The sequence below is a fragment of the Arvicanthis niloticus genome, chromosome 19 (assembly GCF_011762505.2).
Source record: "Arvicanthis niloticus isolate mArvNil1 chromosome 19, mArvNil1.pat.X, whole genome shotgun sequence".
Classification (NCBI taxonomy): domain Eukaryota; kingdom Metazoa; phylum Chordata; class Mammalia; order Rodentia; family Muridae; genus Arvicanthis; species Arvicanthis niloticus.
The window spans coordinates 30,063,677-30,090,274 of record NC_047676.1 but is presented as its reverse complement, the minus strand read 5'-3'; the positions used below and the strand labels follow the sequence as shown (position 1 = coordinate 30,090,274).

The window sequence follows — 26,598 nt, the reverse complement described above, 5'->3', positions numbered from 1 at the left end:
TCAGTGATTTACTCTCATTTCCTCTGCTCACACTGCTCCCCCAAAACAGAATTTCTCAGAATATTGTGACTTGTGAAAATCATTGGAATGACTAGTAAAATACCTGACAATTCTACAAATCTTTATATGTCTGTCCTTGAAACTCTTGTAAATGCCACTTCAGCCTTCCATGAAACTGGAGGAAATGCCCAATATGTTCTTCGCTAAATTAAAAAGGTTTTGCTATGTTCTGGTGCTTTGTCAAAGTCTGAAAGTAAGCCAAGACATTCCTCTCTCCTGTGCTTCATTTCTGTTGGGGATGCTTTCTTGGGGGAAGCCAGACTGAATTCAGGATCCTTCTCTAACTCTCCCTACATCTCTTCATTTTGTTTGGCTTTGTTTGGCAAGATTGGGCACTGCCAGAGAGCCTGATTTTTATTTGTTTATTTGCCTATTCTTTTATAAAATGCAAAAACCCACTTCATAAAGTTGCATCCTTTGTCTCCACAACACCAGGAACATCTGTCGGTGACTCGATGTCCATTGATTCACATCTGTAGGGATTTTGAAAGGCAGGTCATGCATTTCACTGCGGTCAGAGAAGGTTCAAATAACTGAGTGAAGAAGGCTCTTCCTTAAGGTTCTTCCCTCTTCACGGGTGAACACAGTATCATACTTGGATCTCATGATTGGTTTAGCCAAATGATCTTACATAGTGTTTTGCAATTTATAAAGTCTTAGCACACCAGTGCTTTTTCCAATTCACACAATAGCTCTGAGAGGTCAGTGCTATTATCCACACTTTATAGATGTGGAAACTGGATCAAAACAGCATTGAAGTTATCTCAAGCAGCCAGGACTATAGCTTCCATTATAAAATTGTTCATAACTTAGTCTTTCCAATCTCCTGGCTTCCAGACACAGCACATTCACATCTAAAGCTAGTCTCTGCTTGTTTGAAGTTCAATTGCCTTTCTGTATCTACTGTCTTAGTACTCCTTTCATTTACAAATTGATCTTATGACTCAACTTCTTCATATCCATCCTATCCTCACCTATAACAGAATCCCTGCACTTCAGTGTGGACCATGGCATGACATCACCAGGCTCCCTTCCTTTGGCATTGTCACATGAACAAAATTGGTCCAATAAGACACAGGTGAAAATGCAGGGCCTAATTTCTGAGCTACTCATTAGAAAGAAGGGGTGTGTGTTCCCTCTTCTTTTTTTTTTTTTTTTTTTGTCATTCATTGGCTACAACATGGCTGTGGCAGTTAGCTGCTTTAAACTATGGAGATGAGGATACAAAGGGTAGGCAGAACAACGGGGTGGGAGGCCGGAGAGAGAAAGAACTCATGGGCGATTCCTGAACAATCCTGAGTCTCAAGGGATCCAATGCCTTTTACACACATGCACACACACATGCACACACACATGCACACACGCACAATCTTTAAAAAGGGAAAGAACAACAAGACGGAAGAGAGCTAAAAATCCTCCTTGTGTGGAATCTCCTCCAAATACTATAAGAGAGTTTATAACCTTTGTGTTTGCCCACTAAGAGATACCCAGGCACACTTCTACATGCCCTCTATTGACTGACTGGCATACTTCTATATATACCCTCTACTAACCAATGTGGTGCCAGTCAGGAAGCTTAGCTAGTCTACCCATGTTCTGTCAAAGAGATGCTGATGAGTTCAGTGACCTTACTGAAGTTCACCTTTGCTCCGGTGATAATAGAATGGGAACTAGAAACAAGTCTTCCAATTCCTAAGTTTTCTCTCTCTGACTTTAGATATGACCTAAACAGAATCAAAGTTCTAGCTTAGGTAGTCCAGTAGAGTCCAAAGAACTGTCCGGAGTCTTTAGGTAAGCAACACAACCTAGTGAGATAGCCGAAGAAACCAGAACTTTCTATTTCTGTTTTATCTCTTCTTTAAAGATTCTGTGGGATTTTATAATGTACATAATTCATGTATAATTTATAAATACATAAATATACATATATTGGTGTGTGCTCAAACACTTAACTGATGGTACATGATCAAAATGTAAAAATTGTCAGTCTAACAGTTATTCTTTATTTATAATGCTCACAAATATTACCAAATTTTCTTTGCTTTACTTCACTATTTTGTTTTACAGAATGGAGATGCAAGACATCTTTCTAAGACAAAGGATAAAGTGGGTGCAAGAAGCTAATTATATCAGAAGCTTCTAGAAGTTTAGCCAACATTCTCTAAGAATGCTACCCTGCCAGCCAGGTGATTTTGGTCAGAATATCTGTTGTGTTTCCTCTATTCAATGTGTCATTAAATCCAATTATCCATTTGTCAAGCTTTTTCCCTACTTGGCACTCCATCTTGAAAAATCAAAATCAAGTTTTATTTTTGGTGATTGGGCCTATGTTACTATAGGGATATTCTGTGGCAGTAAAAGTAAGGATAAGAGAGGTGGGGGGGGGGGAACTTCCCCATTATGTGGTTCATGAGTTTAAATATTTTCTCTTTTCAACTAGTTTCCCATAACCTTAGAACAGAATTCAAATGACTTCAACCTGTTAGCCTTTCTTTGCCTTCTGAGATAACAACACATCAGGCACAAAGATACTAATACCCCCTCCTAAAGTGATTAAAATCCCACTTGCTAACCCTATGATTAGTTATCTACATAGGTCAAAGGGATGCAGAAAATTAAACATTCAGTGAAGAGGACCCCCTTCCCCAATCCTGGGCTGGGGTTATCGTTCAACTTCCCAAAGATATACAAAAAATGCCTGGTGATCAGGAAGAGGTCTCTGAAGAGAGAGAAAGGAAAGCAGAAGAGAACTAAAGAGGAGAAACTCTGCAGGGCTAAACTCAATCAGCAGAGCTCCTGCCTGTGCCACAAGGTTGACAGAGGCAAATACACTCCTTCCTTTGCAATGTAAATTGTATTCACCAACTCCTAGGTCTAAGTCAGTGTCATGCTGAGAACACTACAACGGCTGCCTCCTTCAATCCTCACAACACCTGTATGCTATAGGTTGAAGTGCCAAAGTACAGAGGTCCCAAACGTCCTCTGCTTAAGGCACACACAACTTCTCAGAAACATTTTACACCATCTCTGGGCCAAAAGAAACACACAACAACTCCATTTACTAAGTAGTTATACCCAAACACCTTCTTAATATTAATTCACAGAGATGTTGCTGTTTGTCCTTGCAAGTTATTATTACTATCATCATTACTCTTACCATTATTATTGTGTGTGTTTGTGTGTGCATGATATATATGTGGGCTAGGATCCACGTACAAAGGGCAGAGGACAGCTTTATGAACCCAGCCCCCTCTACCTTTACACGCTCTGGTAAACAAACTGCAGGTCACCAGGTTGTATATCAACTTCTTTTTACTCATCAAGCCTTCCTTCTCGCCAGCTCCAAAAATATGACAGAGTGCTCATATAAGCCTTGCCGTAGATGGCTGAGGTACTCTGACATACAGTTTGGCAGCCTGTGTGTCAGATACCGTATGTGGCTTTGGACAGCATTGGAGTCCTTACTTGACTGATGGGAGACAGAGACTCAGAATTATTGCCTGGTTGGTTGGTCAGTTGGGTGTAGCCTAAGAATCTGAACTCATGGATTGCCATTCTACAAGACTTCCCTATAGGCTCTGTCCTATAGGTTCATCATATTCATGCATATCAGAAGCTTCTAGAAGTCCCCTCTAGTCCTGTATATAAGACACATGTCCTCACCCCCACTGAAACATACTGGCACCCAGCCATATGTGCATACACACAGATGCCCATTCCTAATGTTCAAACCATCTTTTCCCACTGGGATGGTTCTCCTTTGAATCTGACTTTCTAGAAAGTTCTGTTTCAATTTCTAGCCCCAAGTTTTATCTCTTGACTGCTCATGTCAGTATTTATCTATCCCTTTTCAAACTCTGACTATTAAATATCAGGTTAATGGCATCTGGTCTTATACTGTTCTCTAATTGTTTTATTGGAGTATGTTTTGTTCCTTTGTTTTATTTTATATATTGGGGTTTGAATGGTGAGCCTCTCACATGCTAGTCAAGCACCCTACCATTGCGTTGTTGCCTCAGCCTCTCTCCTTATTTTTACCTTTTCATTTCCCATCTTTTTCCTTCCCTTTTAAGTCATGACTTTCATAAGTAGCTTATGGTGTATCCTTGAACTCATTCTGTAGCCCAGCAGGTATTAAACTGACATTCTCCTGCCTCAGCTATGATTACATGCCAGCAGGCCAGACTGAATTTTCCCAAGCCTGAATGCTGTCCCTAAATGGTCTTCATGTTATCTTGCAGTAGCCCCTATGTCATTTGTTACATCAGCAAGATGCTGGAACACTAGAAATTTTCAGGACACCTTACTGCCTGGATGTAAAGAACAGAGGGTGTATAGTCAACATCAGAGCATCAGACATGACATCGAACTTCTTTGTGATGCAGAAAGAAGTTAGTGCATCAGTGCAGTCTGATTATTGTGTTCTTTCTATGGGACAGAGCTGAAGCTTAGACAAAGTCACATTGGCCAGTGTTCTAACCTGCAAATGGGAGTTCCAGAAGCCCGGTGTCACACTTCCTGGCCTTCTATTTTACACCTGCTTTGACTTGCTCTCACAGAGCTACTTGTATAACCCGGGTGCCCTGTGGCAGGCAGACTCTCAGTTTCAAAGCTCTGTATTTTATGTAGAAGAGTCAGCCTTGAAACACAGGAGGCTGGTGGGGGACACTATTAAGGAAAATACCCACTTTTTGATGGGGTCAATGGGACTGTGGAAAGTCCCAGGTGGTTTCTTAAATGAACCTAACCCAAATGAATATTGTCCCCAAACAAGGACAACATGTTATCTTTCAGTGGACGTACAGAAGGCACTATGCCAGCTGTTACATCAGCAAGAAGCTGGAATATTAGAAATTGGCAGGGAAGCCCAATGCTTTGTACTAATCTTCCAATTTAGAACAGAGAGAACCATAGGCTGGACCTGAGGACTTCAAAGGCTAATGAGTTCAGGGCTGGAGGCTGACTGGAAGATACAAGCAAGCTGAAATGCATAGCTAGTCTTCCCAGGCCATGAGAGCTTTAGTAAAGATGAGACAGGTCTGTGGCTCAGACCTCCACTGGAGGTGTACAGGTGATGCTGGTTTCTGTAATATATGATTTGGGGGAGTTACTTCACCTCTATGTTTCAGCATTCCTGTCAGCAGAATGAGGTCATGGAAGAGTTGTGAAGATTAAACAGAAAAACAAACATAAAGCAGGAGGGACCGAGCCTGGCACTGACAGACACTTAATAAGTAATAGCGGCTTATCGAAGATGACAAATGGGTTCCGGGCTGTGCTGTACTCAGCAGGCACTTATTAAATGGGAGTGACAGACAGTGCCACCATGGCCATCATGACACTGTTGTTTGTAGGCACCAGTGTCATTCTTTATGGAGCTATTCTGAAGCTCTGGCCTGCAGATTAAGGAGAGGAATGGGAAGGAAGAGTGTGTGTTGGGGGTGGGGCGAAGGTTCCAGAAGGAGCTAAAAGCAAACAGTTTCACCCTGAGAGACCCTGACAAGAAACAGGAGAAGTCGACACATGCTGGGCTGGGGAAATAACATAAACAACAGACCATGTGGATATACATTTCAATTACATCATTTCCTTCTGCCAGTTGGGAACTCACAGATGTGTCATATTTATTTATAAAGTTTTATTGAGATTACAAAAGTGTCAGCCGTGAGTTTTATGAAGAAAATTATGGTGGAGTGGGGGAGGTCTTTGTGTGGCTGATTTCACTCAGGGAAGAAGGAAGTGTGTCTGGGATGGACCTTCGCATCAAATGCCTGCCTTTCTGGAGAGAGAGGTATGTCACCAGAGTAGCACACTTAGGAAACACTTGAGAATGCTAAGGCAAACCCTAGTTATTATTACATACATTAAAATACATGTAGTAAGCCAGACATCTGTTTGTGTTTCCCTGAGGTCCCAAACACCCTGATGCCCACATGGAAATACTCACAGTGATTAGGGTATCCTGGCCAACAGGTACATTATGTGACCGCTCCCGGAGGGATTTATCTGAATGAACCTCAGAATAAAACACCTTGAAAAGAAGCAGAGACCCTGGTGAGAATAGAGGCAACATTTTCCTAATATCAAATGTTCAAAAACATTAAGAAAGAGTGTGACTATTGTGGTATGTCACCTTGCCTCATAAGTACTAGGTAGGTCCCTGTAACTAAAGAGTAGTATCTAGCAGGGTCACAAGCCTGCACAGGCTTGGGGAAAGATCCCCACAGTGAAGAAGAATAGGGTAGAGTTGGACTTAGCTCCTCCCTTTACCCCCCAAATACAGCCTTCTTGAGACACTCATTTCTCATGTTTGTGGATGAGTTACTGCCAGTTCATTTTATGTCAGCTTGACACAAGACGCAGTCATTTTGAAAAAACAACGTCACTGAAAAAAAAAAAAAATGCCCCTATAAGACTAAGCCCTGGACAAGCCTATTGTGCATTTTGTGTGTGTGTGTGTGTGTGTGTGTGTGTGTGTGTGTCATAATTGATGTGGAGGAGCCCAGTTCACTGTGGGTAGTGGTTGTGGGCACTGGAAGAAAGCAGGTGGAGTAAAACATAAGCAGCACTCTTCTATGGCCTCTTCTTCAGATCCCATCCCCAGGTCCCTGCCCTGCTTGATTCCTGCCCTGACTTCCCTCAGTGATGCACTGTGACCTGAAAGTTACACCATGAAATAAGCCCTTTTCTCCCCAAGTTGCTTTGGGTCATGATGTAGAATTACAGCACCAGAAACCCTAAGACAGTGTCAAAATAGATTTCTACTTTAAGAAGACCAGAGGGCATGGACCATGCATAACAACCCCTGTTCTTCAGTGAAACAAAGACAGTAGGCAGTGGAGGAATTCAAATGGAACAAGCAGCTTTCTCTGCATCTCCAATGAAGTGCCCAACCCCAGGGGCATGACATCGTGAGCTTGATATGACCAGCTCTCTCAATATCACAGAGATTTCAGAAGTCTGAAATGCCCTGACTTCTAGAGTTAACTCATTTCTAAAAACACTATTCAAAGAAAAATATTTCGGTGAACTGCAATAGTTCAGCCTAAAGTTTTCATCTCTCCTGGTCTAGGACAGTCACTAACCATTCCCCGCTTTTCCGTGTGTCCCTTTAGCTCAGGTCCTGTCAGTGACTTCCTGTGATTTTCTCTGCTTCTCTATTATCTAAGTTTGATGCTATGCAGCCGGTAGCAAAAACCATGCATTCTACCTGTTTTGATTTTCCTTTGCCATATACCAAAAAGACTGCATAGATCCCAGTGGATGAAGGGTGCTACCAGGTCACCAGAGGAGAATGACACAGTCATTATCACAAGAGGATTGATGTAAGGGGTCAAAAGCAGGGTGAGTACCTATATTACAAAAATCAAGCTGTGGACTGCTTCAAAAACTGAAACATTTTGAGTGCTGATATGACCCTAAAACACAAAAAAAGTAAAATTTCACACCTGGCTTCACATGGTGAGTGAAAACACAGATACACTAAAAGTATATAAAATTGTCTCCTGCTATATGTATGTGTAAGGTACGTATGAGCTGTTATTATATTTTGGGTTTAGCTGTGGGTCCTAGTTCCAAGATAGCTAATTATTTACTCTGAAATCTGAAGGAAGAAAGAATTCTCAATTCAAAACATTAATGATCCCAATCAGATAAAGGATACTTAATCTGTACAGGAGGTATACATAGTGAAAGCACGCACATGTGTGTGTGCGCGCGCACACAAAACACAATGCATGCACACATGCATATATGCATACACACGTGCACACACACACACACACACACACACACACACCGTAGAATCCTCCATACCCCTGTACTCACTGTGTACCCAGTGATGGAGCTACCAGAACGCTTTGGTGTTTTCCACTGGATGCTGAAGGCTGTACAGTTCAAGGCTCCCAGCTTGATGTCAAGAGGAGGTCCCACCTTGCCTGCATCAGACAAAAGAGATTGTGTTGGATGTCCAAGTATCCCGTCTTAAGTGTTATTCAAACAAGATCTGACTGTACCACATTGGTCTCAGACAACCTCACTAGAACTTGACTAGTGACTTCCAACCTGCCACTGGTAGAAAAAAAATGGCCCAACTAAATTAGCCTTTGATCCATTCTGTAACTTGTGGTCATCGGAGACCAGCAAAATGAGATTTACAGTTCACAGTGGAATAAGCCAAACTTTATGGCTTTTCCATTAGAATTTGAAAAGGGTTTAATAAGATGAGCAGTTTTTAATCTACTTGTAACATATATGTTGTGTATGCATGGTACATGCATGTGTCTGTGTATATAGCTAAGATATTCTTATGGGCTGTTTTGAAAATACGGTCTGAAATGGTTAATTTTAATTATCAGCTTGACACACTCTAGAATCATCTGGGAAAGGTATCTGGAAAATTGTCTAGACCAGTTTGGCCTGTGGGCATGTTTATTGGTAGTTATCTTAACGATGTTAATTGAAGTGGGAGGACCCACTCTCTATGGGTAGCACCATCCCCTGAGTTTGGATCCTGAACTGTGAAAGAGTAGAGAAAGACATAGCTAGAGAGATGGCTAAATAGTTGGGAGCACTTCCTGCTCTGATAGAAGACCTGGCTCAGTTTTGGGCACCCAAATAGCAGCTCATGATTTTCTGTAACTCTAGTTTCAGGAGATCCAACACTCCCTTCTGGCCTTGAGGGATAGGGCATGCACATGGCAACATGAAGGCAAACACTCTCACACATATGAAATAAGAAATAAGCAAATAAATAAATAAATAATTTAAAACGTGGAGAAAGGTAACTTAGCATTAGTATGCATGCATTCAGAGCGCTCTGCTCTTTGACTGTGGATGTGATATGACTAGCTGATGCCTTGACTTACCTGCATTAATGGACTATAACCTGGAACCATAGCCTAAAATAAACCCTTTCTCTAGCAGGGTACTTTATCACAACAATGGGAAAAGAAACTAGGACAGTATCTATTTTTCTTAAATAATTTTAAGATCATAAATAATATATTTTATACTTCTAAAACAGCATATGAAAGTTGTCAAGATTTAGAACACACACAGGCCCACGGTTTTATCATTCAGAAACAAGTCCTGCTAGCATTTTAGTAGACCTTCCTTTGGTCATATACAATTAAAAAAACTGTTCTGTATGTTCATTATACATATAGTTTTTGTTATATATAATTTCACTTATAATTTAGTGATTATATGTGTATGTGTACATGCTCATAATCTTATGGTTTATTTTACCTAACTTTCTGTCATTAAAATAATAATAATAATTATTATTATTATTTATTTTATTTTGGTTTTTCGAGACAGGGTTTCTCTGTGTAGCCCTGGCTGTCCTGGAACTCACTCTGTAGATCAGGCTGGCCTCAAACTCAGAAACCCGCCTGCCTCTGCCTCCCAAGTGCTGGGATTAAAGGCGTGTGCCACCACTGCCCAGCAAAAATAATTATTTTTGATGACTGCAAATGCATCCATACCATACTTGCTTCTATAATAAGCAGTATTTGTCATTTTTTTATTGTTAGACACTTTTATTTCCCATATTTCCCAATTTTAAATAACATTCCATAAGGGGAGAAACCAGTTCTGTCCTGTCTAGCATACAGAGTAGAAAATGATCAGAGCAAACATCCCTTGAGTGAATGAGTCTTCTAAGATTTGATTTCCTTGATGACTGTGGTGGTGTACTTCTTTAAGTTTAGCACTCAGAAGAGAGGGACAGCTCGAGTTCAACGCTAGTCTGTGAGTTCAACGCTAGCCAGGTCTACATAGCCAGATCCAGACCAGTCAAGGCTACATAGCAAGACTCTGTCTTGATTTTCTTTCCTTCCTAGTGTGCCCAGATGTGCTTTTCTTTTAATTATGAAATAGAGTTCTGCAATTCATTAGAGTATTTGCAATGTACAGAAATCTAACGTATCTATTTAAATGGGCCAATTTCTTACTTCTAAGGCTGTTCCCCAATGCTCTCATCTCCCCCTCATGACCTCAATGGTTTTATTACTTGAGTTATATTAATGGTTCAGAAAGGCCAGGGAAAATTGTTCAGTTAATCTTGTGTATAATACTGGTAACTTGATATTACATAAATGTTTTAGAAAATATATTCAGGTGCCCGTCACCTTGTTGTTCTGATTCTTTCCTGAGTAATTAAGTAATTAACTGTTTCATCAATGTTTCCAGTAACAGAACTTAAGGTTTTCCGATGAACTAATATAAGCTTGATTCACTTAGCAAGAACTATGAGACCAGGAGGGACCCCTCTCTCCTTCCCATAGATACCTACATTTAGGAGCTTAAATCTCCAATGATCTGTCTGCCTCTACCTACGAAGATCCATCTGATAGTCAAATTCATGCCACGTGACTATCTCATCAATGGGGAAACAGAGAAAGGGTTAGTCCTTTCTACTTTCCAAGCCCCAAAATAACAGAATGAAAGAAGCCCTGGGATTTGATCTTATACCAAGCCCACGCACAAAATAGAGGGCATTCAAAAGGACTGCAGGATGGTAGAAAGGTAGGTAGAGGTCACATAGCCTATGACACTCCCATACATCGCTCATTCGTACGTTAACCATCAGCCTCCTTGTTGGACACTGAAGCTGTTTAGGAAGTCTCACTTGAGAAAATGCTGAAAAGAACTTCTACATGTGACCTCTCATGTGCATCAACAAGTATTTCAAGGGACAGTATGGTTCAGGGTTATAATGCAAGTGCATTCTAATTAATGTAGGTTAATTTGAATAATTTCTTAGACAGAATTCCTGGACCTAAGACAATTCCTCAATTATTTATTGATAGTATTGACGTTGTGAGTTAGGTAGCTGATAGCAGAGCAGTCCTACAGTCAGGAAAGGTAGTTATTAACATTGTTAATGTTTAGCAGTATTGTTAATGCCTCTTCACTGAACAATAGCAGCGTTCTCTCATATAGCTGAAAAAATCAAGAACATCTTGACCAGGCCTAATATATCTAGGTGAATGATTGACACCTCTGAAAACTTGCTGAGAACTACCAACTTAAGAGAGTCAATATTTTTAAAGACTCGTGAGAACCGAACTTAAATATGAGAAATTAGCTAACTTGTAAGCTTATGGTGATGCAGGGCATGCTCCCAATAAGCAGCGTGGGCTTTCTGGGTCTAAATGTTAGCACATCAGAATTTCTACTCTGCAAGACATATGGTCAAGAGAGTAAAAGACAAGCCCAAACTACAAATGGCCATTTGTATTCAGTATATCTGATTAAGGGCTACTAGTAACATTCACAGGCTAAACATGTTTCCCCAGGAGTTTATCTGTCCAACATAATTCCTATCCTATGGCATTTAGGTGCTGATCAGATGGAGAACACGAACAGACTCAGGCCTGTCATGTTTTCAGTTTGAAATGTCCCCCTATGTCTCATGAGTTTGAATCCTTAGGCCTGAGTTAGTGGCACAATTTTGGAGATTATACAACTTTTAGGACATGGAGACCAACTACAAGATATAGGTTGCTGGGGGAAGTTTTAAGAGATGCATCTGCTTCTAGTGACACCCTGAGCCTTCTGCTTCCAGGTCCTCAGAGATAAGGTCTTACAATCTTGAACTCCTCCGGGCTTTATGTGATGTGCTAAATCTTGTGAGAGTGTGAGCAAAAGAAACTTCCCTCTGTTAAGTTGTTCTGTCCTGCATCTTGTCACAGTGGGTGACAAGAAAACTAGTAGAGTGCTTTTAGAGAAGAAACCTTGGGCTGGAAAGATGGCTCAGAGGTTAAGAACACTGACTGCTCTTCCAGTGGTCCTGAATTCAATTTCCAGCACCACATGGTGGCTCACAACCATTTATAATGGGATCTGGTGCCCTTTTCTAGTGTAGCTGAAGAAAGTGACAGTGTACTTATATACATAAAATAAAAACAATAAATCTTAAAAACAAAGAGAAGAAATCTTAACTACCCCGCCTCCACCTCCCCTTCTGCCATATGAGATTGGAGCAAGAGGACTAGGGGTTACCTTTAGAGACACCAAATCTCTTAGTGCTATGATTCTGAACTTTCTACACCCTACATACCATATAAGGGCATCTCTATCAAGCCCTTCCCCCAGTACCCTCCATTTTGCAGATATGTCCCATGCCCCTAAAGCTCCATAAGTGTGAAAAATGAATTTCTGCTGTTTATGAGCCATGGCACAGTTTATGGTATTTTGTTACAGCAACTGAACATATTACAAACACAGAACTCTTAATGTCCACACTAAAAAAAAAAAAAAAAATCGAGTTTGTAACATGTGTCAGGTAATCCATGAAGAAAGATCTATAGGGAGCAAAGAAGCATATGAATGATGACTAATATCACATCAGGAAGGAAACAAACATTCAAACAGTAGTGAAATTTCAGTATAACCTGTGAGAATGGCCAAATCCAGACACTGCCAAGAATGGGAAGCAAAAGAACTCCTGCTTGACCTGCCCAAACCTCTGATGTCCTGGAATTCCATCTGGATGCAGTGAAGACACAGTGTCAGAGGCTTATCAATTTACTCTTCCCCCAACCCCTCTTCTAATATCTCAATGCCTGTAATCAGCTTGAAGAAGTTAAAGAAGAGTCAGCGCCTCTATTCCCTGGGCTTGAGGACTAAGGTGGTTAATATTGGTCTGTCTTTCTAGGGGAAAGTAGTGGTTTTGTTGGAACAGGGAGGATTATTTAGGACTTATTGCATAGCCATAACCTATTGGTAGAAATCTGTATAATTAATATCAAGATGAAGTTATAATTTCTTAAATGGTACAAAATTACTTTGATTTCAAATTTAAGGTTTTCATTGGTACGAGCTTCTTATTGATGTAAAAGTGAGATGAATATGAATACTCTTATGGGCATTGTGCCTGTATAACACATTTAGGAATACAAGGCTTAGACCCAGTCCTTCTTTAACTTTTTTAACTGATTTGGGATGGTTAGCTTATGAGTTAAGGGACTATAGCAAATTCATGGCTTTGAGTTTATTGTTAGGGTGTTTTCCATATTTTACTTAGAAATAGCTGAGAGGAGTTAACAGACAACAGTCCAAGTTACCTTACATGGATAGTTGGTTTTCAAAACGTCAGAAGTCCACAGAATTGACGTTACAAATATTTCTATATTAATGTTCATTTAGATTAGAGACCTGTCTGCTCTTGACAGTTTCCTGGATTCTAAGAAGAAATTGAGCACCCTTGGAGTTACTCCAGTTGTGCAGTGACAGCCACTAGGCAAGAATTGCCTCTTTCCATCTACAGACAAATTACTGTCCAGAAAAGGACACACTTGCAGAATAGTCAACTGATTATATCTGCCTAGACAGAGTAATCAGCCCTTAATAATTCTGCAGCACTAAGGTCTGTCAGATGATTCTGGGCCAGAAGGCTGAAGATTTGATGCTCCAATGTTCTGTAGTATAGGGGCTTTTTAGGTGTTCAGCGGTCTCTATAAATTGGCTATGTTTTAGAAGCTATGCTTTGTGCTTCCCATAATTTCAGTTAACTCAGTCATTCTGGATTTCTGACAGGGTTGAAGACCTATAGTCTCATAGCCAATCCTGGCTATTTACTTTGAGAGAAAAGATCTGAGTGGATGATTTTCAGCTGACATTCATTCTAAAGCCAAGAAAAAAAGCCAGGTTCAAAACTAAGTGCTTTGGTTAGGGCAGATGACAGAGGTTCTGGTTAGTCAACAAAATGATGGACTGGGTATTAGGACTATCTTGTACCTCCCTGGTACAATTAGGAATAACTATGCTCTAATTGTATTTTGAGAGAAAAATTTTATTTTAACAGGAAGGGCGAAGCTAGGTGATGAGAGAGAGAAAGAGAGAGAAAGAGGGGGGCATGGAGGCAGATGTTCACGTGTCTCCACCAGTCAAAGATAGTTTATATATCTAGGTTGGGTATTGGGTTACACTTCTGATTGAGCATTACCAAACTTATAAAGCCTTTGATTAACATTTTTTTTAAAAATGTATAAAAGCAAAAAGGAAAAGTGGGCATGGGATAGGGGTTTTCTAGGGAGGGGAAATGGGGAAAGGGGATGGCATCTGAAATGTAAATAAAATATAAAAAAATAAATTAAAAAAAAGAACTCCTGCTCAGTCCGGATTGGTAACATAAACCAGGAACCCTGGCTACTCTGTAACTAAGGCTAGAAGATCAGAGTTAGGACTGCAGAGGAAGTTTTAAGGCAATCTGGTCAACCTAGTGAAACTTAGTCTCAGAATAAAAAGTAAGAGGAGTGTTGGGCATATAGTCCTCAAAATTTGTCTGCTGAATCTTAGCACAATGCATGGCCTTTAGGGGGCGATTAGAGGGTAGGGCCTTATGACCAGGATTAGCATCTGTTGTGAAGCCAGTTCAGTCCCCAGTTTTAAAAACAATCTCTCATTCATGCTGATGGAAATTCAAAATGCCACAATCACTTTGGAAGACAGCTTTTGGCGGTTTCTTAGAAAAATGACCTTACCATATGATCCAGCGTTGTGAACCTCTTGTTATTTAAAGAAGCTAAAACTTTCTGTTCTCACAAAACTCTGTGCACAATACATCGACGGCAGCTTTATTCATGATTGTCCAATCTTACACATAACCAAGATGTCATTCAAAGGCTGAATGGATAAATAAACTGTCGTACATTCAGACAACGGGATGTTATTTGGTACCAAAAATAGATGGGATATTCTACGACAAAGAGACATGGAAGAAATTCAAATGCGTACTACTAAGGGAGAGAAGTCAGTCTGGAACAGGGTACAGACTGAGGGATTCCAGATCGTTGGCATTCTGCAGACAGCAGAAGTGTAAGTGATTGCCAGGAATCTGGGGAGAGATAAGGATGAATAGATGAATTTTCACAAGTGAAACTATTCCATATGTGACAAGCACTCAAGAGACACGATTCAATAGAAGGAAGGATTCTGGTCCATGGTTTCAGAGACTCCAGACCACCAAGGTGTAGAGGGTGGGATCAGAACAGCTCATTGCATGGAGGACAGGAAGCAGAGAGAGAGAGAGAATGCTTATGCTAGCAAGCTTTACGTTTCCCTCCCCCCTTTATCCACCTGGACCTTCAGCCTTTGGGATGGTCAGCCACAGTCAAGGAGGGCTTTCTCTCCTTGGTTAATCTGTTCTAGAAATACTGTCAGAGGCATGTCCATAAGTGTGCCTTATGAACCTTCCAATAATCTGTCTCAATTCAATCAAGGTGGTAGGATTAACCATTGCTCTATGGTACTATAATGATGCATATATATGTCATTATATAGCTAGCCATACTTGTGTCACATTCAACTGAAATAATGAGCCCTAATGTGAACTGTCAACTTCAGCTGGTAGTTGATTGGAGGCAGAGCGGTTGGAACACATGTACGTCTTCGGTGGGGGTTGTTTATAATAGGAGGGCCTGAGCATGAGGTAAGGGTGTATAAACAATCTTTGTACCTCACTCTCAATTTTGCTGTGAATCTTACACTTCTATGAATAATTGAAGGTGTCCTTTGTGATGTTGAGGTAGTTCGAACCTGGGACCTTGAATGCAAAGGGAAGCACTAGGCTGCTGAGTGACAGCCCAAACTCTAAAACCACTCAAAACCCCTTTGTGTTGGGTGTGATGGTGCACAACTTTAGTCCCAGTGCTTGGGAGAGACTAAGGCAGGCAAATCTGCGAGTTCAAAGAAAGACAGGTCAACAGAATGAGTTCTAGGGCAGCTAGAACTGTATACAGAGATCGTGTCTCAAAACAAAACAAGCAAACAACTTTGTAAAATTACATTTTAAAATTAAATATTTTTTCTTTTATATTAATTTTAAAAATTAAATATTATATATTACTTAAAAATAATTATTTTATACTTTTGCTGGACATTTATGTCTTTTAAATTTTTTCAGTTGAGTTTTTGTCCTCATTGTTTTATAATAGCTTTTGATAGGTTAAAGATCTTAGCTATTAATTCAATTATATTTTCTTACTATAATTTTATTCATGGGTCTGACTGTATAATTGCCACTACTGACCACATTCACTGCTGGTTTAAAGGTCTATTCCTAGACCGCCTCAATGGTGGCAAATGAGGGCAAAGGGTAGAAACAGCTTATCAGTCCTTCAGGAAACATTAAGATATCCAATGGCATGGCTGTATCTAGAGTCATAGAAGTAGCATCCTCCCTATGCACTGGGAAAAGTTAAAATTGATGGAAACAGGATGTGTAGTTCAGGAAGAAGGGAGTTGGTCATCATATCACTTGTATGTTTGTAATGGTTCAGTCCATAAATTAGAAAACACCCTCGAATCTTTAAGAAGAAAGATAGTTCTAGAAGTTGGTAGAAGGTCAGAGAAATGGAGGTTAGTAGTTTCCATCAACTGTTATAATAGGTAGATAATGATGGAGATGATAGATAGACAGACAGACAGACAGATGATAGATAAATAGATGATAGATGAATGATAGATGAATGATAAATAGAGAATTAAAAAAGAAAGAGGGAAAGAATGGGGCAGTGGTTATACATTACATCAGAGATTCAGAACCAAGAAGTCGTTACTCTCCACTGTTAATACTGGTCCCACAGCCACTTCCAGATACCCAATCGAGTGATGGATGCTAGAATAATGAGTTCTCATATTCTGATGACCTGACCTGGCTGCAAAAATGGCAGCAGGGAAGTAGCTGCTGCCCCTGTCTTGCTTTCTATGTCTCCCAAGGGTATCTTTGAATGGTAAAACCTAGTTCATATCCAGTGAGTGAATGAGTGTGTGTGTGTGTGTGTGTGTGTGTGTGTGTGTGTGTGTGTGTGTGTTTCTAAGCCTTTGCATTACATTAATGGCTCCTATACGGACAGTGAAATAGATAGGGAAAATGTCAACCTACAGCACTCAACTTGGTATCATAAAAATATGAATTCTAGCAATCTGTCTTTTTTACTGTTGTACTCTCTGGACAGAATTTACATCCAACCTTGCTGGGCACTGGTATGACTCATATTTCATTGTCCTTCTCATTCATTTCTTTTTTCTCTCAACAGATCTAACAAATATAAATTCAGCTTCCTATATGTACAGGAGACTGGGTCAGCCAGTGAGGTCTCAGTAAGAATGGAAAGATGTGGGCCCACAAACAAGTTAACAGAACTTTGCAGTTGGGTCTGAGGACCATTACTGTTGCAGAGTATGTAGTGATTTTGTTGTACCTAGTAAAGACCTCCCAAGTTCTGCCTGATTGTAACAATGAGGCAGACAAAATGGGTATGAAGAAAGTATCCTAGACAGAACAAGCGACACTAACTTTTCCTGCAGTGGAGGGAAGGGTATCTCTCTGTCTCTCTGTCTCTCTGTCTCTCTATGTCTCTCTCTCTTTCTCTCTCTATATTTCTCTCTCTCTCTCTCTCTCTCTCTCTCTCTCTCTCTCTCTCTCTTTCTCTCTCTCTCTCTCTCTCTCACACACACACACACACACACACACATCTGGGATCAAGAACTGAATGTACATGGGAGTGGGCGGGAGGAAGGGATCAGGATGGATACAAGGATTCTGCCTGGGGTCACAGAGAAAAAGGAATGTATGTCTCCCAGCCATCTGGAAACATATTCACGGCCTTTTGCTGCTGTCTATGGAGGTAGGATTGTGCATGAAAGGCAGCCATGTCAGACATCTGGACCAAATACCAAAACTATTCCAGATGAGCCTGTGACACCTGGGAAACCAAGTTCTAGAAAAAGACATGGATCTCAAAATCAGGTTTATTTATCTATTTATTTATTTTGTAGAGGAAACTCTCCAGGCTTAAAAGAGGTTAAAAAAATAAATCAAAAGAAAACTAGTTGATTCTGAATCATGAAACTTTCATGACGCATTTCAAAAATTACAAAAGGAAACTTCAAACCGGCAGATTGAGGGGTAAGTAATCACTGCTAAATGGCAGGCCATGGGATATCTTTATTATGAAACTCATAAATATTGATAAAAAACATACTGAAACCTTAATAAATAAGATATGAGGAGAGAACTTACACAAGAAGTATAGCCAGTAAAAACTCACAGGGAAATATTCAAATTTGTGAGTTATGAAAGAGACAATTTTTAAGAACTGAAACGTTGGGTTTTGCCTATTAAATGAAGCTGAAATGCTGAAGTGAGGGTCACGAATGCTGAGAAGGATATGTGAATATACCACCTTCCAGTAGTCAGGCGTGGCAGTGTAGTCGAGTATGTGGGCATGTTGGGAAGACCATTTGGTAATATCAATGGTGTCTACAGCCATGACTCTGTCCTGTCTTTTGTCTCCCAGAAGTGTGATGAGCCTGTCTGAGGGAAGAATCTTAAACAAAGAGAGGCCTGCATCAGCAGGATGCTTCCCAGAGCCTCTTTGAGGGCACAGAGACACCATAACAATCTAACCATGCAGAAACAGCACAGTAGCCAGGCTGATTATACTACATCACCCAGACAGACTGTGTACAAACACTCACATGGGATTTCGTCAAGTGCATGTGCCACCTTGGACTGGATTCTCAAATAGAAAAGAACGTTTGTGGAGAAACTACCAAATCCAGTTCATGTCTGTAGCTTCCTTGATAGAATTATACTTCCACTTAAATGAGACTTGGCAAATGTATGCCTCTCCCACAGGCATGGAAGGGTTAACAGGAGGGGAAACTGAGTCAAGGCATGAAGGTATTCTCTTCACTACCTTTGCAACTCTTCTATAAACCTGAATTTATTTCCATCTAAAGCATAAGTAGAGAATAAGGTGGGGGTCATACCTTGTTCATGCCTGTAACAGTATTATAATATAGTATAAGTTTTGAGAAATTTACTCAGATTCCCATAGTACTATGGTTGTAGTCCTACGGTGGATTTATTTGAAAAAAAAAAATAACTGAATGACAAAAGAAAAAGGTTAATTGTGACATTTATAAGCGGCTGAGATCAAGGACTATTTGCTTTCCTATTTTCTTCTACTTGACAAGCTTCACACAATGTTATCATATTGGTTTCTCACATTTTAAGATCCTTTCAAAAAGTATTTTTTGCATCCGAAGGCCAGAACTGTGGGGTTAGGAGTCAAACTGAGAGCATGGTTGTTACAAGGGAACTCTGCAAGGTAGGTGCTAAGTTTGCACCAGCCACTTAGGGCTGTTGTGTGCCTGTAGTCTGCTTTCCTTTATTCAATGATAAGGCTAAATGTAGTTTGCAATTAATAAAGCAGACCAGCTCTCACCAACAGGAGGCAACAGACCTACATCAATGTGTGTCCATGTCTCATGTCAACCATCACAACCAACTCAAGACGACCAAGAAGGAGGCTTAAGTTAGGGTTATAAAACTGTCACATGGATGTGCTCACTGACTGTGACTGAACCTTGGTCAGGGAGTGGCTGGCTGCAAAGGACAACCCCCCTCCTTGCTATTCAGTGGCAGGCTACAGCCAAAATAGAAGTTTGCATGATCTTTCCTTATATGTCCTAGATTAGCTAAGGCCATTCTAATCAGGAGTGAGGTCTCACAGATATATCTTTCTCCTTGGGCTCCTGATCTCAAAAGAGGGCTGTCATGACAAGGTTTCACAGGAGGTAAAGGCTTAGAAGACAGCTTAGCTAGGTGTCACTGTGTCCAGGGGTTTATCAGCAAGGCCCTTGTGCAGGAGCGTGGCTTCACATTGCCATGAAAATCCTGAACTGGGGATGGTGGGTCAGTGGACAGCAACCTGTCCACGTGTCTGACTGTAACATACTTTTTTCTGAGGCTGGAAGGATTGCTCAGTAGTGGAGAGCACTTGCTGCTCTTGTGGAAAAGACCGATTTTCGGCTGCCGGCTCTCACACTCATAATAACCCATAGTTACAGGGACTTTGATGCCCTCTTCTGGCCTCTCTGGCCACCTGCATATATGTGGTGCATACACAAACACTCAGGCACACACACACATAAATAAATAAATAAATAAATAAATAAATAAATAAATAATTTATTCTCTTTATCACTGATGTACATATAAAACTGAACTTATTACTAATTATTATAATTTTAGATCTTAGATTTAAAAAAAAAACAAATATAGATAAACCTCCCTGACCCATTTCTGCCTCCCTTCCAGAGTTAATGACTATTCTGTGGTACTGGGTCTTCTCCTCATTTAAGTCCTGTTGTCTCATTTCACATGATTCATTCTTTAATTTATCTTTATTGGAAATAACCAAACTGTCTACCAATTAAGGGACAGATAACTTGCTGGTTGCCCAGGCAATGAACCCGTACCAAATGAGGTAAACATCTGTTTGTTTGTTTTTTTAAAGGAAAGAGCTCTGAGAAGGGAGCTAGACAGGGTGGTAAGGAGAGGTTAAAAATCTTCAGAAAATGTAAAGTACTCAAAACATTAGTCAGCTCCTATATGCCACTCGTTTCTGTCTAGGAATCGTATTTTCTTGGTTTCCAAATTTAATGCCACTCACTTGCCCAAGTGTGTTTTGGGTTCTGGAGTTTCTTGGTTGCTATATTCCAATTCCTTCGTCCTTCTGGATACTGGTCTTTCCCTCAGCTTGCAAGCATTTGTTCAAGTGTCAAAGAGACCTGTAACAAAGATCTCTGTGCAATCCACCATGATCACCAGAAGTTAGTTGATCATTACTGGGACAAGGAGGACATTGTCTCTATTCTTTTTACATGAAGAAACAGGATTGTGTTGTCTAGGGTTCTATGATCTTACCAAAGAGACAGAAGGAGATATAGAGAGGAATGAAGTCTGGATGTGCTTCCATCCCCATCCTTCACCTAGGCTGTGTGAGTCTGGATGATTTGTAAATCTGTTGCTTCCTCCCTTCTCCACCCCCTTTGACAGCTTCCTCCCTGCCCATCCCTTCCAAGTATATGCAGTGGCTCACCATCCTCCTCAGCCCAGCGCTTTGTGCCTCAGGACCATCCCTCTGTGCCCCAATAAAGTAAGTGCAGATGCCAGGTAGGCCTCCAGTTTTATCTCTTTTCTTTTTCAACCAGAGTACCACATATGTTCCTAGAAATTACCACCACCACCCACCGTAACTTCTAGAGCACCATCACAATGTCCCTGTCAGTCTTCCTTATGGAGGTCTCAGAACTCCATAACTCTGTGCCTGGGAGCATCACAGCTAACTAGTCAGGGCTGGCAATGACCAGCCACCTCTTTGCGTCTCCATCCTACAATCTTTCCTCTCTATGGAGTGTGTAGTGAGGGCAGCTTTTCCCCCGTTCTGAGAAGAGTTGACTATACTGTGGTTTGGGTCAAAAGACTGGGAGTCTAGATCTTGTATACAGGATACAAAAATGGCTGCTACGAGAAAGAACTATAGACTCTCCAAGTGGTGTCTGCATCTGAGCACAACACCTCTGAGTGTCTGTTTGAAGTGTCCTAAAGGGCAGGGTAGACCACTAACTGGTGTCCTTGAAAGTAGTATTTGCAGCATGAATACATTGCTTATGGAGAGACTCTGTGATTCCTGGGATACGGAAGGACAAGCTAAAGTCAAGGGGTAAGGCAAGCCCGTGGTGTCATCCTGGGATAGAGATAAACTCCAGTGAGGAAAGCCTGGTGGACCATCAAGTAAAGGGAAGAAACATGCCTGTATCAACTTCAAAGACAAGAAGCCATCTGGGTAGGGTCTTAACAGCAATGAGCAGATCACAGTAATTCCCTCCCTAAAGCTCCACCAGTCACAACAGAAGCTCTTTCCATCTCTTCAATCCCTGAATTCAGACATTCAGACTTCATATAATAATAGCAGAGTTTACATATATAATACTCTCTCTCTCTCTCTCTCTCTCTCTCTCTATATATATATATATATATATATATATATATATATATATATATATGCAGAGTTTAGACTTTATATAAGGCACACAAAAGCTGGTCTTGTCTCTCCACAAAGCAAAAAAGAATCTGATCCAAATTATTCTGAGATCTCATCTATTATGGTAAGGAAACACACCAGTGGCTCCTCAGCATTGAAAACCTCCCCAACGATGAGTCACTGACATCTGGGAAAAACAAGATTCAAGTGTTTAATCAAAAATAATATTTCTATCTCAATGATGATGATTGTAAGTGATGTTTCCTATAGAAAAGTAATATGGAGAAACCTTGTCCTTTAAAACTAGTATAAACTAGAGCTACCAATAAAACATACCCTGAAGCTGTGTTCTTATAAGCTAAGAGCTGTATCTCCAAAGAGATAACTAAATAAAAGCCTTTCCTTTGCCTCAAGGAATTTCTGAGATTCCTTCTCTGGGAGGGTTTTTTTTTTTTTTTTTTTTTTTTTTTTTTTTCCGTATTAGATTTTTTTTTTTTTTTTTTTTTTGCATTAGAAATTGACAAATAATTAGATCAATTTCTTATGGTAATTTTACTTCATAAAGCACTTCAACTTACTGAGCAAAATCCATCTCTGATTCAATTAGTTTTGCAAACCAATTCATAAAAACACTTCAAAATGCAAACCAAAATATGGTCTGTGACAGAAATACATAACCGGCTCTCCAGTGATTTGATTTTCATCGGAGTGAACCACGTGATGATCAAGGTGCAGTGAAAAGTGCCTGACTAACTAAAAATAGTCAGCAAGCCCCAATAAGGAAACGGACTCCACATTTGTGTCTTTTGAAGCATGCTCTATTATTGTTACAATGTTACCAAAGTAGCATTGTAAGGATGTGACTGAATCTCCCTACAGAAGATGCTTCCAAGTCAATGCCTGCAAGGCAGCAGCAAACGCATGGTTTGAAAGCACAGAAGAATGGTTGTTTTACTCAAGTCAGGGTTTAGGAAATGCCCAGGCACCGGATCGAAATAGGTCTTGTCTTCCAAAACCCTGTGGGCCTCTGTGAGGCAGTCTATTCCTGTCACAGTCAGCCCCCACCCCCCTTTTTTATTATAGTCTGCAGAATGCAGGCCACCATTCTGGAGTGTCAGTTGGCAGGGTTAGGATATGGGTTGAGGCATCCATGGGTTAGTGTGCATGAGTACATCCCTCCAAACGGGAAAGGGGGTGGAGCTTCTCACTTGTCTAAGAAAGCAAACAAGAAGGTTGCACAACTCCACCACAACTAGTATCATCATACACATGGGCGCACGCACGCGCGCGCGCGCGCGCGCACACACACACACACACACACAGAGATGCATGCACATGTGCACACAAGCACATACATACATAAAAGTACACGCACATTACACAGGCATACATAAATGCCTATAAATAACATTCCTGTCCTTCCCTGACATCCTAAGCTCACTTCCTAATGGCATCTGGCAAGAATGGAGCAGGCAAGTTCAACCTAGGGCCAGTGGGCCAAGCACACCCCCAGAGTAATTAGGAATGTGTCCCAACACAGAATTCTAAACTTAATTAAAAATTTGAGATATTTTTTTTCCTCAGTGGCTCACACCAAATCCCCAATACCCCAGGCTAGAAGTCTAGAGCCATCATCTTCTCCTGTATAGCGCTCCCTCCTCCCATGGACCACATAGCCAGGACATCACAGCACATTATAGCCCTCCCTTCTCCTATGTAACACATAGCCAGGACATTATGGTGCACTGTCAAGGGCTCCTCTCTTTTCTGTTCCAGATGGGCTCTCTCTGCCACTCCCAACACTCATAGAATGTAAGTTCCATGAGGCCAGCAATACTTGTGACCCCCTTTAATGTCCCTTAATTCTGCATGGCTTACAATATCTGGCACCAAATAGACATGATAGGCTAAGTAAGCAATGGAGTAAACTCTTGTTCCCTTTGCAACTGCATCTGGGACCTTAACTAGCTTTTTCCAATCTGTACTCACATCCCTGAGTTAACTATGAACATGAATTTGCTCTTCTAGCTGCTATAGTATCATACCCTACTGCAGACAAACATGGAGCCTCTTTCTACCCCAGGAAATGCTATCACAGTTGAGCCTAAAGGCCTTTTGTTCTATGCTAGCAACGCATTGAGTTTGGACTATGGTTCACATCCTTCTCAGTATAAAGAATTCAGTTTCATTAGTACATTCCCCTCTCTCCCTCTTTCTCTCCCTTTCTCCCTCTCCTTCCTTCCCCCCTCACTCTCTGTCTCTGTCTTTCTGTCTTTCTGTCTCTGTCTCTGTCACTGTCTCTCTCTCTCTCTCTCTCTCTCTCTCTCTCTCTCTCTCTCTCTCTCTCTCTCTCTCTGTGTGTGTGTGTGTGTGTATGCAGTTTGTAAGAGTTGATTTTTCCTCTCTACCATTTCAGTTCTGGGACTTGAACTCTTAACAAGGCCTGCCTTTCTTAAGAAGGCATTGAGAAGCACAGGGAAAAGCCAAGTGACATGTACCATCCTATGTCCCCAGAGCTACAGGCATGGAAAAATCCCTTGGAAGCACTAAAGGTTATGTCCATGACCTGATACCAGCCTTCATCTTCTGATGGCCTCAGAGAAGGTGGCCTATATCTAATGAAAGTTGCCTTCTCTGACTTGCAGATGAAGTATCTTTGGGGCTATTGTGCCCATAGGCAGGGTCACTGCAGGCAGAATAATGCCACTAGAATGCCAGAGGTCACTACTGCAGGCCAGTCTAAGGTGAAGGCTTCCTGAAGAAGCCAAGAGAAACAGTTTGTTTGCATAGCCCCAACGTATCTCACCAGAAATGTTTACAAACTGATGTCATGGTTTTTCGTGTCCATGAATTTTCTGATAGTTTTACCTTTAAAAATGGGAGACTGTCATAGCTCATGAAAACAATCATAACAAAATACCATAAAGTAGGTAAGTTAGAAACAACAGTAATGTGTTTTCTCATGATTATACACTGGGAAGTCCATGGTTAAATCACGGCAGGAATGGTGTCTGCTAAAGGTTGTTTTCTGGTTCATACATGCATCTTCTTGCTGGATCCTTACATAGTAGAAAGAAGACTATTTTCCATCCCCTACTGGGACTACCAATGCCAAGTGTGAGCGCTCTACCCTCATGGCCTGATCTTCTTCCAAATGTCCTACCTTTGAACGCTATCGCTTGGGAATTCTGTGTCAACATATAAACTTAGGCAGTCAAGTGCTCATTCCACAGTGGAAGTAAAGCCCTCATCAGGGATGAGCCAGGCTGAGCCTTGTGTCAGATATGGTAAGAAGAGAGGAGATAAGAGTATGCGTTTCTGACAAACCTAAATTAATTGTCGCCATGAAAAGAGTAACCCATTTAAAAGCATCAATGTCCTGGAAGACAAAAGCTTGCCTAGCATCTGCCACTGACTAGGGAGCATTAAAGAACCACGACATCAAAAAGCACAGCAGGGTCTGGGATTGGATCCTGGGGTAGAAAAAAAAGGTACTGGGAAAAGTGAGTAGAATCTGAATAATAACTTACTGTAGTTAATAGTACTTCGTTGACGTTAATTTCTTAGAGCTGATAAATGATCACCATGGCAATGTAAGACATTTACATCAGAAGATACTGAATGAAGGCACCACGGAAACACTACCGTACAAGTCTGAAATTTATCTGAAACGTACACGTGTATAAATCAGAAATCACTCGAAAAAAAAATGAGTAAAGAAAAAGAAAAAATGCCATTCTTTTCTGTCCTCACAACCCCAGCAGGGGAACCCCTGTTGCCAGGCAGAAAGAAGCCTTCTCACCACACAAGTCTGGCTACCAGGAACAGACTGTCCAAGCTGGGAAATCAAAATCACAAAGCCGTCCTGCTTGGAGGGTAGGTGGGGTGCCTGAGGCACCGCCCCAGCTGAAGAGCTATTAGCTATTGACAGCCAGGGGTGTGGGGAGTTACTTTTCCTTGGGCATATGCCCACTGGTGGGTTTCTCGTGACCCAGTGAATGATTCCACAGGCAAGCACATGTGACAGCACTAATTAGACTCAGTGTGCTCAAATATTTAAAATAACTAAAGAAGAAGGTCATGAAGAAGTGATGGTTAGTCCTGGGAGAAGCTGGTGAAGACACACTGTATACATGATCTCAAAAAATTAGTTCTTAAAAAATATGGGTAAGAACGCAAGATGTGTTCTTACAAATCCTTTCTCCAAGTGCCACTTACAGCAGCAGACTGCCACACCAATTCTTTGGCAAGAGAAACTTCCCTTCTTTTTGTATTTAGAACCAATTCCCCTCCTCCTCCTTCTTTTTTCCTACACCCAACCCTGGTTCCTGGCCACGTATGCAGCACTGGAAGAAAGCTGGGCAGTCCACTCTTAACCCAGAAAGCATCTATCTCCTTGCTGGAACCAAAATCCATTTTGTAGGGGGCGGGGGGGGGAGGTTGTTTGTTTTGTTGGTATTTTGAGACAGGGTCTCACTATGTGGCTAGCCTTGGCTCACCTGGAAAGCGCTGTATAAAAAAGGCTGGCCCCAAGCTCACAGAAATCCACCTGCCAATGCTGAGTTCTGGGATTAAAGGTGTGTACCACCATACTCAGCCCCAAATCCAACCTTTGTGGTTTACCTAAAACAGCAAGGAACGCCTTGCTCAGCTCCTTCTTGTAGCTCCCTCCCAGGAAGCCACTGTTTTC

General features: G+C 41.1%; 1 protein-coding gene across 2 annotated transcripts in view; it reads right to left on the bottom strand.

Moving 5' to 3' along the window:
* Egflam (EGF like, fibronectin type III and laminin G domains) overlaps window positions 1-26,598 on the bottom strand; it is a 182,754-nt gene that overhangs the window by 100,691 nt on the left and 55,465 nt on the right. For both annotated transcript variants that reach the window (XM_034523297.2, XM_034523299.2), the window contains exons 2-3: window positions 7,888-7,997; window positions 6,008-6,091 (exon numbers count right to left, since the gene is read on the bottom strand). In XM_034523297.2, the coding sequence (XP_034379188.1) occupies window positions 6,008-6,091; window positions 7,888-7,997 (194 nt within the window). The remainder of the gene's footprint in view (window positions 1-6,007; window positions 6,092-7,887; window positions 7,998-26,598) is intronic.